This window comes from Mus caroli, unplaced genomic scaffold (genome assembly GCF_978045245.1).
Source record: "Mus caroli unplaced genomic scaffold, Mus_caroli_1 scaffold_7, whole genome shotgun sequence".
In the NCBI taxonomy this organism is placed as follows: Eukaryota; Metazoa; Chordata; class Mammalia; order Rodentia; family Muridae; genus Mus; species Mus caroli.
In genome coordinates this window covers 116,639,886-116,661,811 of record NW_028227262.1, presented here as the reverse complement: position 1 = coordinate 116,661,811, position 21,926 = coordinate 116,639,886, and the positions used below count along the sequence as shown (strand labels likewise).

The 21,926-nt window shown below is 40.2% G+C and overlaps 1 protein-coding gene across 2 annotated transcripts in view; it reads right to left on the bottom strand.

Moving 5' to 3' along the window:
- The window catches only part of Chchd3 (coiled-coil-helix-coiled-coil-helix domain containing 3), a 265,061-nt gene that overhangs the window by 155,126 nt on the left and 88,009 nt on the right, over positions 1-21,926 (bottom strand). For both annotated transcript variants that reach the window (XM_029478369.2, XM_021164672.3), the window contains exon 4: positions 15,852-15,969. In XM_029478369.2, the coding sequence (XP_029334229.1) occupies positions 15,852-15,969 (118 nt within the window). The remainder of the gene's footprint in view (positions 1-15,851; positions 15,970-21,926) is intronic.

The window sequence follows — 21,926 nt, the reverse complement described above, 5'->3', positions numbered from 1 at the left end:
ACCTAAGCTATGAGAAAATTATGATCAGTGGTTTCTGGGAATAGACTGAAGGCTATGATCTGAATTAGGAAATCAGGAAGGCTTTAGAAGTACCTATGCTATGCTCCAACCTAAAAGATGAAATGAAAATGAAAGGGTCGAGAGCTGGAATGGGTACACAAAGGGGGACACGCTGGGCAAAGGGCATGCAGGGATGGAGAGTTAGAGAAGGGGAACATGCGTACCCACATCACGTTCAGGAAAGGTAAGGACGACCATATGTGGTATATGACACTATGCAGCATAAATACTGAAAACCTTAGAAGAACTATGCTCTTCTGCCCGTGACACAGCATCTGGTAGAAGAAGCATAAAGCCAATCGGTTAACAAGCACATAGTGCTATCTGACTGAATGAGCTGGACAAAGAAACACTGTGTCACCCGTGTTCTATGACACAATTCTGTTGTTTGAAGGGGATTAAGCTTTATTTTTTTGGCCCTACAATTTTATGAATCTGCCAGTGGTAGATCTGAATCCTTCAGACAGGGTAGGGGTCCCCAAACACAGTGAGAAGGGAGTGATAGAGTAAAAGAAGTGGCAATGTCAATACTGTGTCACCAAAGGCCCCTCCTGTGCTGCCCTTGAGAATAAGCCTAACTGTTCAAGGCACCCCTCCTCCTCCCTCCACCACCACCATCTACAATATCCCAGCCAGAGAAACAAGCAGGACAGCAGAAGTAATGGCCACTGAGGGCAGGAGTAAAGCAGAAAGCTGTGCGCAGCAGGCTTCGCTCTCCTCTGACCTGTGCTTTCCAGTAGAGTGAAGCCCACTTTGGCATGACTCTTACCAGAGTGCATAGACTAAAACACACTGCTGCTTGCCCTGGGTAGTCCACAAATTCCTCTGGAATGGAGGTGTGCAGTGCACCACAAGCAGGCTTTTGTCTCTGGTATGGAGGGCACAAAGTCATACAAATGCAATACAACTACCAAAAAGCCAGCAAAGGCCCTGTTCTACAAGGGCCAATGGGCAGAGCCCAAGAGAAGCAAATGTTCCCAAATTTTGTCATTGCCCAGGTAAATCACCAACAAGTTTAAGTTGTGAAAGAAGCTTTCCCTAAGTGGGCAGTGGCATGGCAGTGGCAGTGGCAATGGACCTCTATAGCTGCAGCAGAGGCAGGCCGAACTCTGTGAGTTAGGGACAGAATGGACTTCATAGTGAGTACAGCCAAGGCTATAAAGAATTTACTCTCCTCACCTTCCCAAACAAATAATTACATGGCTGTGGACAAAGCACTCACCCCATATCTGGCTGTCACTGTTATGCATGGCCATCTCTGTTGTCACAGTCCAGCTTTCTATAGCATTCACAAGGCAGGGGAAAAATAATGTCCTAGTTTTTCATATACAAAGTACAGACTGTCAGAATTCATTAACTGTGTTGATTTAATTAAGACTATATTGTCCAGATGTTTGTTCAAATACCAATCATAGCTATAAAGTTGGGATATTTTGTTTTTCTTTTTTAAAATGATATTAACATTAAACTCAGTACACTTTGAATAAAACGCCTCTTCCATATTAAGCATGTGACTATATAATTCCACTTGTAATAGTTAATACTGATTGTCAATTTGATAGTATCTGGAATAAGCTATGAGACAAGCCTCCAGGCACATCTGTGAGGGATTACTAGGATTAGATTAACTTTAATTAATGCATGTTAATATATTAATATATATTAATAGCCCTAAAGGAGGGCTATTCCCTGGGCTTGAATCCTGGGCTGTATCTAAAACAGCTAGCTGTACAGGTGTTACCCAGCCACCTCACATTCCTGCTTCTGTGACTTCCCAGCCATGACAGACTGAAACCTCAAACAACCTCCCCTTAAGTTGCTCTTGTCAAGGTATTTCACCAAGCCAATGAGAAACGTAAATGATATACCACAAGAGGTAATACAAACAGCTGGGTGGACTACACTCAGGTGGGCCATGATGGCAGGGCCTTAGCCCCACCATAGGGAATAACTAGATTAACCTACAATTCTAACAAAACAAAAAATTATGGACCTACCATATTCCTACCAAATTCCTAAAGAAGTGGGGATGATCCCCAGTATATAAAAACTTACAAGGGAATATCAAACACCTGCAACTCGACCTTTAGACGTCCTGATGACCTCTTTGAGCCTCTACCAGCACCTACACACATGGCACTCATTCACAGGTATGCACATAAATTAAAAAACAAAAACAAAGCATAGCACCTGTGCATTTTCTGAATTTATTCTATGCAAAAAAAAAAAAAAAAAAAAAAAACCTAAATGGAGAAGAGGGCAAAGTCATGCTCAGTAAAGATCTATCTTGGAGAAGATGAATGCATGTCAAATCACACCATGTCTCTACCTGTACGCAAGCTAAGCTCTAGCTCCCCACTAAGGCTATACCAGCATGCTACAAGAGAACTCAGTCTGCTGTGACCTCTGGATGAGCATTTCATTAATACACCATAGCCAGTACTTGCTTCTGTCCTAGCTTCAATGATGAGGTCTTTTGTACAGCTTCTGGTGACAAACTTTAATAGAAATGCATGAACGGATTTACAACTGGCATGGATCAATTTCTAGTTATTTTACAATTATTGATCAGAGAGTCTCAAATAGGCTTTGCTACTTGCCAGACAAAAAAGCTAACCCTCTCGTACATAAATCTTGAGAAAATGGCAAAGAATCATGAAAACTGATAGATTCTGGAAACATAGCATGCCAAGACAAGATTATAACCAACACAGAGCCCAGAATCAAGAACCAAGCCTGAGAAATGTGCCACCCTGGCAATCGCTCTCCCTTGCAGCAACCACCTTTGTTGAGATTGGAATTGATGGGGGTTTTTTTCCATTCGAATAAAAGATTTCTGTCAGGGTGAATACATTTTAATCCATAACATGCATTTGTATCACGTCATTCACAAGGACAAAGCCTGACTACTTCACAAGTCTGCTTTTGTTGTGTTGCCCTCAGGGCTCACTATATATGCACCCCACCCCCACCCCCCCAAGAGACAAGTGAGATGGGGAAGCAACATTATAGCATACATGCCAAGCCAATGTACTAATATGGCTGTGTCCTGGAAATGAAGACATACAAGATGGAGAACAGCTAAATATGCTGCATTCTAAATGATGGTATTTAGAACTTGTTCTTTTTGATGCCTTCAAGGTTGGAACTGAGCCAGTCTCTTTATAATAAATTGAGTTCCATAAGGAGGTTAAAAAAATTATAAGCTTGAAAAACCGATATATTCTGTCACCCATGCATGACAGGAAATGACAAGAAACATTCTAAAGATGCCACTGTCCATATGTTGCAAATTTAAAATGGTCAAGGGAGAGCTAGAAAAGGAAAGAAATGTCAGAAATGGGTAAGACAGACAATACAATGGTCAATTAAAGCTTAACAAATGATTGTTAATGAGCTGAATGCATGAAAAAGAAAATAAAATTTTGAAAAGATAAACTGTAGAGCTTAAAGGTAGCAAAAGGGCTAATCTACCATATAACAGAAATTTAAGTCACAATTTCTTTTTCTCCTCCCTGGTCTTTATTTTCCATTTACCTTTATCAGGGAATAATTGACAAATAAAACTTACATATTTCAGGTGAACAACACAATGGTTTGACATATGTATGGATTGTAAGCTGATTACTATAATCACACTCATTTGTAGGCCAGTCATATTACAGTTACCTCCTTATAGATTCAGTGTGCAGTATGTTATTACAATAAGTATGGTCTATGCTACACAGCAAATACACAGAACTAGTTCATAGAATAACTGCAAGTGAGCAATATCACCACATCTTCCTGATCCCAGTCTGCATTCATGCTGGGAACCAACCTATATAAAATTGCAGTCAGGCTTTCTGTGTCTGGCTTATGTCATTTGGTATAATGCCTTTCAGACTCCCCATATTGTGGCTGGAATCACTTTTAGGTCCCCATACTGCTGCAAAGTCAGGGCATGTGGTAGTCATTTTAAGGTATAAGTAGACCAACTTCTGTTCACACCTTAAAATATCTATTTTTTTCCTTAAAATACCTATTGTTTTGCTAACAAAGTATTGAGACCTCATTCAAAGCAAATAAACATTAGCCAAAGACCCCTTTTCCTCTTCTTTCCAAAACAGAAAGCTCTGTCTGACCCTGTCTGCACAGTGGCTAAGAGCATCTATCTATACCTGTGCCTAGGACCAAAGCATTTCAACTAATCAGAGTAAGTTTTCAATGACAAAAATCCAATTTAACCAAGAAAATAAAGGCTTTCAACTTTATTTTTCTTATTTTGAAATGGGCTTTTTTAATAACTAAAGAAAATTAAAATAGACGTGACTCCTGGAACTGGTAGCCTATTCATGAAATGAAATTACTTTAGGAAAAGCCAATTTATAAATACGGGGAACTCTGCATTCTCAAAGAACCTCTGTATTTATGTATTTATTCATCAAGGTAACAGACTTGAAAGAAGTACATTAAAGACTCTGTCCTCATTTTAAGCAGATGGAAACAAAGGGCATAAAGGGAAGGAAGCAATTTGCCTTAAATTACATGGAGCAGAACCTGGAAGGGAGGGACACAGAGGAGGCTATTTCGGATGAAATTACTACTCAAAACCTCTGTAGAAAAGTAAGAATGGAGTTCACTTTCTAATGGCATTTAATGATATAACTTGGATGCCTGCAATAGCATTTTTGGTTTACAAAAAGAAAATTTCCAAAAGCATTTACTTTGCCTCAACTTGCACTCAATGTAAAGTATGAACCTGCGTGTTGACATGAGACCTTCCCATCTTCCTCTCTGCTCATCATTTCTTCTAAAACTCTTGCCAATGAAGACAGCAGCTCAGGAGCTGAAACTGACAAAGGATCTTCATCTTGGTCCTCTTATTTGCAAATTAACCCTTAAAGTGGGATCTGGTGCTATCCTGAGCAGCTGCAGTCTGTGAGCCAGTTATGTACCACCCTCTGTGAGGAGGAGCAACTGCAACACTGGGGAGAACTGAGAAAACCAGAATCTGGACTGAGGGTTAAAGTTCAGTTTGTTTAATTTCGACAACCACACTTGGTTATCAAATTTGTAAAAACAGAACAAATAAATGTTCAAAAATATGACTCTAAAACTCACGCAAAGTGGTTCTATGTAGATGTTTAGGCACAACATATGATGTCACAACCATTACACAGTATGTAAATACAGATTTGTGTGAGTCTAATATTCATAATTAGATACAAAGAGAATGAGAAAGGACTACAAACAGATTAATCTAAGTTGAATTTGCTGTACCATTGGCACAGCTTTAGTGTAAGAAATTATCTCAAGGAAAAGGTTAAAAATTAATTTTAAGTGTCTCATTCCATGTGCATTTATGTATGTACTGGAAGTGCCAATGCTTTTAAAACTCTAATGGAGATGCACAAATGTACCCTCCTCCTCCCCGCCCCCCACACACAGAGGCACACACGCACATGTGAGCACTGATGTTGAGACCAGGTCAAACTCAGGTGTTATTCATCAAGAGTCATCCACCTTGTTGACTGAGACAAGATCTCTCCTGGGGATGCAGAGGTCAAAAATTAGGTCTGTCTTTTTACGTGGGCGGTGGAGCTTGAACTCAGATCCTTGTGTGTGCACAGCTATCTCCTGGATCCCCTACTTATTTCTTACACTGCATTTACTTTTTCCACACTGAGAAATACACATTCATTACACATCACATACAACCGTGCACACCTTATCTAGCAATGTATATCCTTAGCTTTTAATTTCTGACCTAAGACTCTTGTTGGGGTGAGAAAGCCAATTGGAAAATAATTAATGGTTCTATAATGACATTCTTCCTTTGTGTCTTTCACCTTTCAAGTTAACTCATTTCCAAAACAGTCAGTGGGAACATTTTTCAAGCTATTCAAAGCTGTAGTTTATAAGACAAAGCTCTGGTGCTTCTTCTAAAATTTCTCATAAAATTCTATTTTTTAGAAAAACAGAAAATTAATAGAATCTATTTTATGAGTAATGTATGCTAACACATACAATTACATTTAAAATTAATCTACTACAGTAGCCGTACTTTATTCTCCTAAATCAACCTACTGTCACCCCACCACATACCAGAAAAAAAGACTCACCTCTTTCTTCTACAAAGATTTTATACCATAGATAACAACAATAGCAACAGTGTGTCTCTTTATTCACTTACTCTGAAGTTGGGAGAGATGGGAGCTGGAAAAAACCAGGCCCCCTGCATATGTATCAACCTCTCCTGAAGCATAGCATACCACACAAAGAGATTTATAGTCGAGAAAATTCTTAAATGACTATAAGAATAAACAGAGCACTTAAAGACTTCCTGTAAAGATTCACATAAGGTTAACTATTTTTAATACTAAAATTTGCAACTGGAAGTTGTAAATTTAAAGTTTTTACATTATTTCTACTCTGTACAGCTCAATGTCTCAATGTTACACAGATTATCCTAAATCTCAGTTAGTACAGTGGTTACGAATACAGTCCTCCAAGATGAGACAAGACTCAAGCTGGCCCAGAGTTAAAGCCATGTGCACTCTAGCCAAGTAGCCCCAGTGCTATCTCAGTACTTCCTCTGCATGTACATCAACACACTGCATCTCTTTACATGTTTTATTCATGCCTGCAGTAATTCCTGCTTTGACCACTTACCTGCTCCTCAGTCATTCTATTCCTTTCTAATATAAAGAATCAATTCCACTTGAAGTTAAAATAATAATTACCTGAAATTAATCAATTATTGAAACTGAGCCCAAAATAGAAGCCTGGAGTCTCAGGAGACCTGAGTTGTAACCCAGAGTCTGCTTTTGTGCAATTTTTTGGTTCACCATTTCTTTGAATACTTACCTGATCAACAGGCGTAATGCATAATCCCCCACAGAATATGCCAAGTGAGACAATGGATTTCAAAGTTTCTATTAAATGATAAGTAACAAAAACAAACTCAGATTGTTTTGGCTATGATTTTGGCCATGTTTACATTACAGTACTAACTAGATTTACAGGTAGGATCTCAGAAGATCAGCTAGCTATGCCCCAGTGAATCAAGTATGTGTCCAAAGGAAAGGTATTTAAAGCTTAAATTCAATGGGACTTAAGCTGAGTGCACACAGTGGGATGAAGAAATTCTAAACAGAAGATGTTTAATTTCTAAGCACAAAGTTTTGAAGTCTTTTAACCTTCTCTAATAAACTCGCCCATGACATGGACTGTGACCTTTGTCACCAGGACAATACCAAATACTAATTGCAAGTTAATCTTGAAGTAGGTATGTGGAACAAACAAAGGATCTTTCTTTGTGCAGGGTATGGGACTTGGTGAAACCACCTGTCATAAAAGAGTGGGGGAAACTAGCTAGAGAGCTCTAAATGTTTAATCAACAAATTTCTGTGACAATGAAGACATCTCGTAAGTCTAGCATAAGTAATCATAAGTTATCCGTGCTGGCCATTCCATTATTGTTTTGGAAAATAGCATGGTTCTGTCTCCGTAAATCATACTCTGCCTAGGGCTATGTAGCTTACCTCAAATTATTTCAGAATCATCTAAAATGACTCATTTTTCTATTAAAATGATAAATGGGCTAAATGAGGTATGTAATAAATACTGCAGGTCTGTAAACAGATTCCTGCTCTCCAGAGAATGAAGGCCTTACTTCATTTGGTAATTCTGCCCCTCAGTATTTTCAGGAGAAGTCATTAGTTAGCAAAGGAAAGAGAAGAGTGTCGATGGAGGCAAACAGAGCTTGTCTTTAGGATTCCAAGGAAATACTGCAACACTGTTCTTCTCTCCATAACCACAAAATACCCATTCCTACACACATCAGCAGGGCATAGCTCAGATCGTTAACAACAAAGGCAGCCTGGCTCAGGTCCACTTAGGATGCAGAAAGGACAGACAGAGCAGGAATGTCTGCAAGCATCCCTTACACAAGTGGCTCTGCCTGCACATGGACTATCACAGCCAACAATATGGATCCTCCCACGGGAGGTGGAAAGTAATGTTCAGATAGCTGTGAGACTTGCCATGAAAGAAAACTGGAAAGGCTGCTGCTGCACAGAGATGCTCAACCCACTGTGCAAAACCCTTACTTAGGATCTGTAGGGATTTGACAGACTTGATTATGCTTATGTTAAACTTCTGACTTGTTACTGGCTAAGGCAAACACTGGGAGCAATATTTCTTGGCCTCTTGAAGGGAAATAAGATTATGGTGTCAGTTCAATAAAATTCTAAGGCACTAATGACAGTTCATTTCCAACCGGGCCATGAAGCAAATATATTAACAATAAATGCCAAGTCATTATCAAGAGATGGAAGTATAAGCACCCCTCTGCCCCAGTTACCTATGGATTTTTACTCAGTGCTCTCCATATCTCACCTGGATACCCACAACGACCCAAGTGATAGGATGTCAATAAGCTATTTGTGGCAGGGCTAACATTTAAGATACCACTCGCCCTGAGATGCCCTCAGCCAATGTTTTCAAGCTACCTGATGAATTTTCAAAAGGGCATTTAAAATGAAAATATGACAGTATTCTAAGAAGTGGCCCTAGCAACTTTATTGTGCCCTTGCTGCCTTCTCTAATCACTTTGTCAAAAAGATCATGGCAGTCTGAGTCAACAAGTCACCTCTACATAGAGTTCAGTGGAAAGTTTCCCGTCTCTGATAGGGATGTAATCTCCTCTGCCATTTTGTCATGTTTCACCTTTAGACCCTCAATATACAATCAACACAACATAATATTTCCACAAGGATATTTGGTAATAAGATCATAGGTTTCTGAGTTTTGTTTTTGTTTTTTGATTGTTTGTTTTTTGCCTACCTGGAGAAGCAGGAAATTCAACAATGTATTTAAGAGATATATTCATGTGAATAAGGTTTAAGCATACAATGTATCTGTGGTCTTACCCACTTTAGGGCTCTTCATTCACAGAAAAGGTATGCTGGCAAGCTGAAATACATCTTGTCTCACACAGTAATAGCAAAGAGATCTGGAGCTGCCTGCCACTCCAGAGAACATTTGATCCACAATCTCTTCATAGGGTTGTGTGCATTCAAGCTGACAATTATAATGCTACCATAACACACTGGAAGCTGGGCCACACGTGCTAACAAAGAACATAAAAGCAGACAACAGAATGTGAATGCTTTGTCTTGGAGGCTGTGCTGGCCTGCTGAATCCAAATGCACAGGAGGCAAAAGGACACAGCATGCCTCTGCGCTCACCTTCTTCAAGGAGGCTGCCCTTTGAAGTTCACAGTCAGCTATTAACTGAGCAAGGCCTAGGAAGATGGGGACTTGTAGGTGGCTTCCAGATCCTATTCTTACCAATAACCCTGGGGGAAATATCTGTAACTTCAGCCTCAAAACCATCAAACACAAGATCGGAACTGTATATTTAAACAGGCCTCAATAGCTCAAGATCATTAACTTCACTTCTAGCAAACTAGCACACTGTGCATATCTGAATAACTAGGGTGAGAAGATGACCATAGGGACAACCAGGAGATGATCAAACACCTAGATTACACACACACAAAAAAAAAAAATTAGGGAGGAATTTCTTAATTATCTTTAAGTCCTCAATAGGAGAACCCAGGATAAGCAGTGTTACATTGAACTTCATCTACCTCGTTAATCAAGTGATTGCTATTATGATTTAGAACTTTAGAGCAAGAACCTTGGTGGTTTCCGGGTCACTGCTTGAGCTGTGTTCTGCGCCTGGGGCAGACCCTGACTCACATCTGGACAGCAGTGGTATTTCTATCCACTTCCTTTAATTTAGTCACTCTTCTCCATACCCCAAATTCAAACCTTTTTTCTCTTTTACCATAAAATTTCAACTGTCACAGTTTGAAGCACAAAGAAAACACAGAGTTAGAAAAGCACACAGCACAAAATTAATCAATTTTTCTTGATTGCTTCACTGGTGCATTTCAGACAAAAGGGAAACTGGGGGTAAAAAGTGACATTTTGTTGGAAGTCATGTAAATTTGCAGAAATGAATTTTGTGCATTTACTCACTCCACTTTTGTGTTATTTTTCTAAACAGTGTGAGATTTTTAAACATTCAGAAATTACAAAGTTAAAAGACCTTTGGCCTCCCCTACAATGAAGACACTAAAGAAGGATAACCAGATCTAATTTGCCTTTCACGTCTGCAATTAGCAGAACTTTATACACAGGACAAGTTGAATAAATGGGCAATGGAGATAAATGTAGAAAAAGACCAAATACTCTAAAAAAACAGAACAATAGTTAATGCTGGTACCCTCCCTAACTCTTGAGTAAAGTTACACTGAACAGCATACACTTGACCCTGGACAGTTCTTAAGATTAGCTCTTATGTTATTCTTCCCTTTTATAAACTTTCTAATGATACAGAGTTACTGACAAAGACTTGATAGTCTTTTATTGAACTGTGCTTTCTTATTGAGAGAGAGAGACAGGCAGAGAGAGACAGGGAGAGAGGAAAGGAACAAAGCTCAGAGAGGACTCTGTGTGAAGATGCCAGTCAGACCCAGGGTGTCAGGCCATGGGTGCAAACACTACAGAAACACAGAGAACCTCAAGGAGAAGCAGTAATGGAAGCAGGACACTGCCTCTTCCATGATGACTTCCTGAAGACAGGACTTTCTCTTTCTCACACATCCTTAGCACTGCTAATTTCCATACAGGAAACAGGAAATAAAAACATCTGTTCTAAAATGAAGAAAGCTTAGTCACGTTTAGGGGCAGATGATCCAAGATACTTAAATAAATGCTCTTACACAAGTAAATGAAGGCTTGCTTTAAAGTTCAGATCTTTTTTTAAAAAAGAAAATACTGAACATCTCAGTAGTGAATAAGAAATGACTAACATTAAACCAGCATAATTTAATAAGCCAGAAAAAAGACTGAATCACTATTTTTAACTGGCATTTTTAGAAAGAAAGAAATCAAATATAATTGTAAAGTAAAAAATCAGCCTAGTATTCTTTCATTTCAAGAAGAATTCTATGCTAGAGCAAATATGGGACTAGGCTCTTAAAGGATCTTAAAGACAGCAGACTGTCCAGCGGCACTGAACTTGTGTGTGGCTTGGTGCTACCCGGTCACTAATCTTCCCTCTTCACTGCTCCAGGAAGGACTTACCACCCGTGTGAACATTTCAGACAGGCACAGTCACCAGTGAGTGGCCTCTCCCAACCCCCTGAGTAAAATCTGATTAAAATTCTGGAGCCAGTCATTCAGGACAGAGAGGAAGTGGTATAGCCTTTCTAGATCAGGCTTAAGTTTCCCCAGCTAAAATCAGTCTTCCAAATAGGAAACTTCTGACTGGAACCTATTTCAAGATTTCAGCAACAAAACTACCAGGACTCTGCTCTTCAGAGCTTCAACAATGCCAGCTGCTGAGACAACTGAGTGGGAAGCCTGGCACTTATACCCAAGAAGTCATAAATCCAATGCTAAACACCAGTAAGTGGGAAAAGGTAGAGAGACAAGACCTCACAATATAGGGTGAGCATATCTGAAAATTAATGTGAGATCCAAAATGCTCCAAAGTCTAAAACTAGGCTTGGCATGCTCAGCAGCACCATAGGTTCAATTCCCAGCAACAAAATAAATATACATGCAGGTAGAGAGACATAAAAATGTAAGTCTAGATCCTAGGATTTCTTGATATATGTTGATATAACCTCACTACTGATAAATTCAACCTATGTGACAGATGGCAACCAAAACAGATACCCTAAAAGCTTGGGAAAATTAATTCTAATCCTCATGAAAACAGTGCATCCAAAACATGAACACCATGCTTAGCATAGAACCCTCTCACCAGAAGGATTTTCATTTTATTCATGTGTGTGTGTGTGTGTGTGTGTGTGTGTGTGTGTGTGTGTATTCCCTTTAAAACCCAATACCAAAAACATGTGTGTCCTCAAATATTTGAGAAAAAATACACATTCTCATTATCAGTTTGACTGAACAAAAACTTTCTAATTAATTCAAATACATAAAACTCAGAAGTTTACTTTCCTCTAAGCTGTAATACTTGAGTTCCAGAGACCACAAAACAAATCAATACTGGCTACTGGTTCAAGGCCTCACAGACGAAAGGCACGCAGAGACAGGGCCCTAGCACTCACAGCAGAATACTCAGCTCTTAGGCTGGTTCTGAAGATGCGCTCCTCAAGAGAAGAGGTCATGGGGCTGCACACAACAGAAGGCACTCTGTTTCTAAAGGTGGCAGGGTGTAAAACCTGGACCCTTAAGGCCTATACAGAACACAGGGATGGGCGAGGCAAGGAGAATGTCACACCTCCACGAATACAAGGTGACAGCTTTCCAACAGTAGTTTAGGGCATTCTTTTATTCCTGATAGTCAATATTACTATGCAGCCTAGGTTGGCACAGAACTTTCTCATGTGGCCCAAGTTGGTTCTGAACTCAGTCTTCCTGCCTTCAGCCAGCACTCTTAGCTAATACTTATCCTCCTCTAATTTTCTATATTTTCTTTTATATCTTATTCTAATAATTAGGGGGAACTCATTGAAATATACTCAGCCATTAAGTAGTAAACATACAAAAACATGCATATCATTAAAAAGTTTGCCATACAGTCTAAATATTTTTAAATGTGTAAATTTTTATAAGACTATAAAAATCATTTGTTGAGAAAAAACATTCACACATAAATATATTAGACAAACTCAATCTATTAATATTATAGACAAACTCAATAGAAAGCAAAAAGAATTTTTTTTTAAAGATTTATTCATTTATTATATGTAAGTACACTGTAGCTGTCTTCAGACACTCCAGAAGAGGGCGCCAGATCTCGTTACGGATGGTTGTGAGCCACCATGTGGTTGCTGGGATTTGAACTCTGGACCTTCGGAAGAGCAGTCGGGTGCTCTTACCCACTGAGCCATCTCACCAGCCCGCAAAAAGAATTTTTTAAAACAAAACAGAACTTTGATGTCAGGAACTAGTCTGGTTGGTAGGTGCCTGCCGTGCAACCATAACCATCTGGACAAACACGATTCTTTAAAGAATAGACTTTAGGTCAGGAGATAAATCCGTCCGTTAAGTGCTTGCCATACAAGCATGGAAGAGCTGAGTTCAATCCCTAGAACCCACAAGAAAAAGCCAGACCTGGTGGTTCACACTAATAATCTCAGCTCTGGCGAGGTGCTGACAGGTAGATCTCCAGGACTGCTGGCCAGTTAGCCTAGCTTAACTGCACAGTTCCAGCCCAGTGAGAGACCCTGCTTCAAAAAAAGGTAAACAACACCTGAGCTTATCAGAAAGAACAATACTCAAGGCTGAGCTCCGACTTCACACACAACCTTACCCCAAAACACATAAAGATATTCACAACTTAAGTGTATGCATAGATACATAAACACAAATATATAAGTATACATATACTCATATGCAGATACACACAGATAAAATATTAATAGTTGTTATCTATGGATAATGATTTTTGTATTAATTTTTAACACATTACTGGATTTATTTTCTGATCTTTACCCAGTGAGTATGTTAAGTCTTCTACAATAATAGCGATAATGTGGTAAACACATCAAGAATTACCCAGCAGTGGTTGTGCCTCTGTGACCACAACACTCAAGTAAGTATCTGTGAACAGGAGAAGACCCCGAGGCACCACTGTATCAATCCTACTCACTCCCTATGCTCTGAGAACTGGATTGAGCCAACACTGTGATGAATGGTGAAATAGAAGAGCTGTGAGTGCTGTAATTGGCCATCTATGCCACACAACTCCACAATCAGTAAGAAAGCTACGAACAGAACATACGCTTCAGTATCTTACACTCGAGCAGTTAAGTAAACGTGAAGACAGGCAATATGCAGGTGATTAAGACAAATCAAAGGCTGAACATACTATCCCATGCCAACTGGCTTACAGGATCAAGGTTTCACAGTTTCTGTGAAACCGCTCATGCCTCATCATGTGTATGTAATGAATCATTAATTCTTAAACTAAGTAAACAAGGCAGTACGCCCACATTCAGGTAAAGACTTGAGTCATTGAGAGAAGAGTGTTCCCGGTATCAGGTGCAAAGAATCAAGAGAGGGGACAGGAAAAATGCTCCCCAGAAATGCCCCCAGTACCTTCCTAACATGAGCACCATTAACCTGTCCTCTCCTGTCTTCAGCCTCCAGATTGTGAGACTTTACTGTGATTGCAACGACCCCTCAGACACCTGGCCTGACACTTTACTTCAAGACATGCTGCAGGTCAGACTGCAGGCAGAATCCAAAGTGAGCTGCCCATTCCTTTGTTCCTCCTTTAAGCTGACTGGCTTCCCTTCTGACCCTCCTTCCCTGAGTGCCACTCAATAGAATGCTCAATGGCTGACCACAGTCCGCCCACTGGCATTTCCCTCCTGGTCTATCACGTCCACTCTGGCAACACCTTCCTCCCCATGCAGCCTGGGACCTCAGACTGGACACTAAGAAAAAGCTTTATAAACTGACTTCACCTTTCATTCCTCTTTTGTCACCTGGTCATAGGTTCCCTTTTCAAATAAGGGAATAAAAGGTTTAAAAGGGAACAAAAAGAAAAAAGAAAAGGAAGAAAGGAAAAAGCTGTTAGCAATTTATTATCTAGTTCCCAAAGAACTAGGAGAGGATTCTAAGCCTCTCAGCACACACTGCTAATTCCATCAGACCCACTGCATACATGGGCTACCCTATCACACTGCACCCATCAGCATGGGTAAGTATTAAAAGAACAAACTTTCAATCGTCCTAATATTAATGTGTGGGGAAACTGTGAAGCTGAGACAGACAGAGACAGACAGACAGCCACTAGAGGAGAGAAGAGAAGTATATCTTTCCCCATCTAGGCTCAGCAGTTCTCGGTTACTTACTGGGTAGGAAGTTTTGAAATTCAAAACCCTCCATTTAAGGCCTTGTGTTCCATCTTACTGGTGTCCTAGTGTGTTCTAGCAAGGACTAAAGGCCCTGAACAGTTTCATCTGCATTTCTAGGAAGAAAATTAGAGACTGAGCAGTCCAGGCTAGAGTCTTGAACCACAAGAGATGCAGTTTTAGCTGCCAATGGAAACTTTTAATAAGTGGTAAGGATACAGAGGATACTAATCATCATGAGAAACTACATTTCAGAAAAAGTGTTCTGTAATCTACCAATATATTTGCATACATACATCATTTATTCAAATTCAAAATTACATATAAGAAACTCTAACACACTCCAGTGTAAACCATGATCATGTCAAGAAAAGATGTATGGGTGGGTGAGTTTTAAATTTTGTTAATTATCTTTTATTTTATTTTAAAGTATTTATGTAGTCTTTAAAATTAAAAAAATATCTTACTGAGAAAACTTATCGTTGTCCTTTACAAGGCTTCTCCAAGGCAGACGTTCCTTCTTTGTCAGGTCTGGAGAGCAGCTGATGAAAGCTTAGCTCACCTCTCTGCAGCTTTCCCAGGGAAGCATCTGGAAGGGGCCAGCAGGAAGAGAAAGAAGGCCAGGCCCGTGCCCAGGGTAGCAGAGACAATACAACAAACAAGCAGCAGCTCCCCAGGTGCCACGTGTGCCTTCAGCACTTCAATACTTGTAAAGTAACCTACCTTAAACATCCTGGATGGTCAACCTTAATCAGCTACTTATAATAGATAAAACTCAAGAAAATCTGGCCAAGGGACCATCACTGTTCTCAAAACTAAAAGCTGAACAGACAGCCTAGCTTCCCAACCTCAGGGATGCCCAGGACGAGGGATCTTTAGTAACCAGAACGAGACTCACCAGATGCTTCGCCTTCATGCGCTCCTCTTCACTGGATATTCTTTCCCGAAGGACAGCTCTGGTCAGCTGCTCATTGGCTGCAGCCCTTTCTCTTTCTAGGTCCCTTGCTTGCTTAAGGCTGAAAAGACAAAAAAGGTAACAATACTTTCTTTTAAATTACTTTAACAACAAATTATTTTTAGGTTATTTAATAACCTGGATAGAAAAAATACTTTGCTGGTTGGTATCACTTTATGTTAAATAGAAAAACCTGAATAAAAAAGCAGAAACGATAAATTCAAAATCTGAAATCATATTGGCTTATAATCTATCAAAACTTTATAATACAGTAATCCCCTGCAGCCTCCACCCACACATTTAAAATGTCGGAATTCTAAGAGACGAAGGTATTGATCCAGCTGACAAAGTGTCCAAATTTAACAAAGTTCTCAGGTAAAACTGAAAACTTCTCACCTAAAAAAATCCCATTGCTGGGGCATCTCAGTAAGTAAAGAGCTTTCCTCGGAAGCATGAGGCCCTGAGTCTGTGTCCAGTACCCACACAAAAAGACATCATAGTGTAGTATGTATTTGTAACACTGTACTTCAGAAACAGACAGGATGATCCCTGGCCTGCTGGCTGGCTGGTTGGCCTAACCTACTAGCAAGTCCTAGGTTCCAGGCACAGTCTCAAAAACCAAGGTAGAAAGCCCTCCTGAAAGCTACTGCTAAGCTAGATCGCTGACCTCTCCATACACAGGCACACATGCACAAAGTTCATCAAGCCACCTTTGTGAGAAACATATGAAGGCTTAGCATCATCTTCCTCTCAAAAGTGAGTCATTTATTCACTGACATGAGTCAGGCATAGAGGACACTGTAGAGGACAAGGTGTTGAGATTCCAGGTTCCTTAATCCTATATGAAAGCAGAAGTTAGCCAGAAACACAAAGAAGTCTCTCCACCCAGTGTATCGTTCCATCCTCCAACATATGCAAAATCAGCCTGTAATAGCAGGCTCCAGGCTGCTGAATGACTGCTCCCACCTACCTTACCTCTGATGGATGCCTTACATACCATACATGTTCTAGAGAAATAAGAAGACAGCAGTGGCAGTGCCAGGATCTGCACACTACTAATTCTATTAATGAAGGCTACAATTGCATTAAGGTGATCCATTGCCTCGTCACACAATTAGCTCCATATTAAGTTACAATCTACTAAAACACCTCATTGTACATGATAATGATAAATGACTCTGGCACTGGATTGTGCCATAATGACTTGCACAGAACGGCACTCAGAAGCACTGAATGAATGAAAGATCATTCCAGGCTAATCTCGTGGACAAAGATTTTCTGATTGCCTTTTCTCTTTTGAAAGAATAACACTTCTATACCCCCAAAGATGTAAGCTGTGCTTTAAAAGGAGGTAAAATTGTTATGTTGGTGTCATTCTGAGTGAGATTTTCTGAGTGTGAATGATGAGTGCTAAATTTTACTTGGTGCTAGCCTATCAAGGGGACCCTTGAAAAGAAGTAGAACATAAAATTTGTGTTGCTATTTTAAAGCATCACACCATCCTGATACCCTGGCATTCTTAGAAATAAGTTATAACAGACAAAATTATCTTATAAAATATATTCCAGAATTATGCTTTTTCCCTTGATGGTAAACATATTTTTCTTGAAGCAAAAAACAAAACAACAACAACAAAAAAAAAACAGATATAAATATGTTTATTCAAAAGTCCCTAAAATATTTAATAAACCCAACAGCATGGCATCAGCTGCTGACTCTCTGGCACAGAGGATAATAATTTCAGAACTTACTGCCTCCCCAGATCAGGCGCTCAGAGTAAGGTCCAAACAGCAACAGGAGCATCTAAGGAGTTTCTGGAATGCAAATTCCCAGGCAGCACCTCACAGCAAGGCATCAGAAACCAAGAGAGGACAGTATCTAGCAAAATGCCTTTCAGTGCTGTCCCCACCCCAGGTGATTCTGATGTATCCTGCAGCTGGAAAGCCACAGCTCAATACACAAATACATCCTGGAGACACGTCAAAGGGAAGTAACACCAAAATGGAGTGGTCCACATGAGGACACTGATAACTGCTAAGGTCCTCGGGCCAAATCACAAAACTATGCATTTGAACCACTTTAATGGGAACATTGCCATGTGTTTTTAAAAGTTGTCTGTTTAATATGTTAGGTGACAACTAAAAGAAAAAACAGCATTATTTATCACTTAGGGATCACCTGCTACATGCCAAGAAGTGGACTAGGCATTTCACATGTGCACACATACATCCATGTACTTTATATTCAAAATTGACATTATTCATGAACATAGACTGTGAATCTATACAACTACATTTTATCATTCTGTTTGGTGTAGCCAATTTTAATAAAGAATATTTCTTCTAGTTGGATTTATTCATATACAGCATGTTTAATTACGAATGAAGATATAACTGTTTAACCCAGAGGAACAAAAACTACTGGAAATGAAAACAAACAAACATATTAGCATATAAAAGTATTCAATATTTAAGAAAATAAGGCCTATCACCTTGTTGTGTATAAAGACAAACAAGCACTGTATGAGGTCTTGGAGTCAAGTTAAGACACAGCACCTACCATCCGGTGCACCAGCAGCTCACTGCCCTAAGCTCTGCTACGTGGACTGGTGTTAGCTCCTACCTTGAACATAAACAAAGCATTTAGCACAGTGTGACAAATGTCAGTAACTCAAAGTAGTAATGTGGGACCCCTAACACATGGAAGCAGAGTGTTCTGATAGGAAGAAGACCCATGTGCACGTAGATTTGGCCTCTGATGTTGTCACAACCCTACCTTTGTTTGCCTGTTTGTCTGTTTGTTTATTCCTTCCTTCCTTCCTTCCTTCCTTCCTTCCTTCCTTCCTTCCTTCCTTCCTTCCTTCCTAGAGGAAATTTGGCTTGATTCTTTAGATTCTCTTCAACAACTTCTAGAATCAAAAGCTTACCCACCTGCTGACTATGGTGTCCTCTTTCTTTTTTGTGTTTGCTGTTGGTGTTTTTATTCTCTCATACAATACATCCTGACCACAGTTCCCCTCCCTACACTTCTCCTAGTTACCCCTTCTCTCCCTAAACACTCAGTTCCACTTGTTTCCCTAAAGAAACAAGTACACTTCCTAGGAATATCAACAAAGCACAGCACAAGTTACATTAAGACCACACACAAACCCTCACATAAGGGCTGGGCAAGGAAGCCCAGTGATGGAAAAGGTTCCCAAGAGAAGGCAAGAGAGTCAGGGATACACTGGCTCCCATTGTTAGGAGTCCCAAATAAAGACCAACCTAACTAGCCATAGCCTATTAACAGATAATTTAGCATAGGCCCATGCAGGCTCTCTCTGTGAGCCCCTATGCCCCTATGCCCCTTGCTTACTTGATTCTGTGGGCTGTGTTCTCCTGGAGTCCTCAATCTCTCTGGCTTCTACAATTCTTCCACCCCTTCTGCCTTGGAGCTTCCCAAGCTCCACAAGGAGAGACCCGATGGAGATCTCCAATTTGGCCTTCCCACCTAATGTTTTGCTGTCGCTCCCATCGGCTGCCAGAGAAAGCCTCTCTGATGAAGACTGGGCTAGGTAGGCACTGATCTGAGTATAGTGAAATATCACTAGGAATCACTTTATTGATTTCTTTTTCGTAACACAGGTCTCTGAGACTCCTTTTCTCGGTCATAAAGACAGTGTTGGGCATTGGCTTCCCTTTTGTGGAATGCATCTCAACTTAGACCAGTCTTTCACTCACTGGCCACTCCCACAAGTTCTGTACCTTCATGGCCCCAGCACATCTTGCAGGCAGGATAGATTGTGGATCAAAGGGTTTGTGGGTGGGGAGTCCTGCTTTTTCACAGGCTTCATTCTAACTTTCCTGTAAGCTCAAAAACAGGAAGGGCTTGGTCTATCTATTTCTGTGGCTATCATATCTTACTTAGAGCTGCCTGATCCAGAGTAGATGCTCAAACATTTGTTAAATGTATGTGAAATGAATGAATGGCTGGCAAATCCCACCACAGATAAAAATGAACCAAATGCTACAGAAAACAAAAGACTTGGAGATAAAAGAACCAGCTGAGAAAGCAAGCTGCACCCTAAAAGGTCTCACAACACACTGTACTCAGTGCATGCCTGGCACATCCAGGTTACACTAAATGGCCTACAGGAGAAGGGGTCAACATCTGGGACCATCAACTTATAACTCTTTGACTCTTAGAGATTCAAGACAGACTGGTACAAACTAACTACAAGAAAAATCACTTTTCTATCGTAATAAATGTCTTACGTTTGCTTCTCCTTCCAATGAGAACTGCATGGGGAATGCCTGTGTTGTGCACCGAGTGCTTAGGAAAGCCTCCTTTGTACACTTAGGGCAGCTGGCAGTGGGACCCAGAGCTCGGCCTCATGGTCTACGAACGTTTCGGTAGTGTCATCTAACAAAGATCCATTTTCTTGGCTTTAAAGTAAAAGGGAATCCCATACAGGTAAATGCTTGCAAACACCATGTCTTAATATATTATTCTCCATTTATCTTAAAGGGGATAAATGAAAGGAAGGTATTTGCTCTAAATGTTATAAAATTATAATTTCCATTTAGTGGATAATTTCTTCTAGGATTCTGAGTTCTAGTATTTAACATAAGGTTAAAAGTAAATGTTATATTCACTAATTCATTCGATAATCACTGAGTGAGAGAGGGTGCTCCAAACTCTGAGAATGAAGTAGGAACCACAGTCTCTGCCTTTATGTAGCTTAATTATAAATGATAATATTTTTGTTTGAAGTATTTTTTAAATAAGGTTGCTATAGTGCCACATGGATGCGGGAAGGAAGGTGACTGAGGCACAGGTACATCAAGGGGCTGAGAAGCACTCAGAAAGAATTTCCTTCAATTGCACTTCGGTGACAGCCTTCAGAATGTCACACACATTTAAAATCACCTCTGCAAAGACTGTTTGTTTTATTTCATTTTTTTTTGTTTGCTTGTTTGCTTGTTTTTATTTTTCAAGACAGGATTTCTCTATGTAGCCCTGGCTGTCCTAGAACTCACTCTGTAAACCAGGCTGGCTTGGAACTCAGAAATTCACCTGCCTCTGCCTCCAAAGTGCTGGGATTAAAGCAGTGTACCACCACTGCCCGGCTATTTCAAATTATTTTAAAAGGCAGAATTTCAGATAAATGGTATACCTTTAGAAGTGATGGCATCATATTGGGAGAGTTTAATTTCTGTGGGCCCTTTCTCAAACCTTCCACCAAAACCTTTCATTGACACCCTTTCCTTCCTCAGATAAAAGCCCTCTTTCACTCACTCATTTAAATCATGTCACAAAGTACAACACTTTACAAAGAAAAGCTACTAACAAGTTTAGAAGCGCCTGCTTCTCAGTGAGCCCACTTCTCTGTGGAGCATCTTCTCTGTCCCTTTGTCTTCTATCGCCTCTCCACCACCCTGCAATGCACACACACACAAACACACACACATACACACACACACAGCACACACTCTCGTTCACACACACACACTTCAGTGAGCACTAGAAAGGCGGTTGGTTGTCCCACAACCTCTTCTCTGCCCAGCCCTCCCCAGGAAGACAACCCAACTGGATGTCTGGGAACACCAAAGCCACATGGAACTGTAGGGTCAGAAAGAAGCGCTGCTGTGCCACAAACTCTCAGAAGAGTCAAGTCCACGCTGGCAAGGCAAGGCAAGGCAAGGCAAGGCAAGGCAAGGCAAGGCAAGGCAGCACATAACTCGCCCTTTGGTGGGATAAAAATGAGGCTTTCTTTATAACTTGGGTCTCTGATGATTTAAGAATTATCTCAAAACAAAACTAAACAGAACAAGCATCTGAGCAAATACAGCCCCCTTTTATTTACTGGCATTTCTCACTTATTACTTCAGATCTCCTGGTCTAATATTATTCTACATTAAGCCCCTGATTTAAGTTTCATTTAAATTTCCTTCTTTTAAATACATATCTCTCCTCATTTGAATTCTCTAGAGTTTTCAGCAAAGAAGTAGGAGTTTAGTGTAAACTTTTCCTATTTGC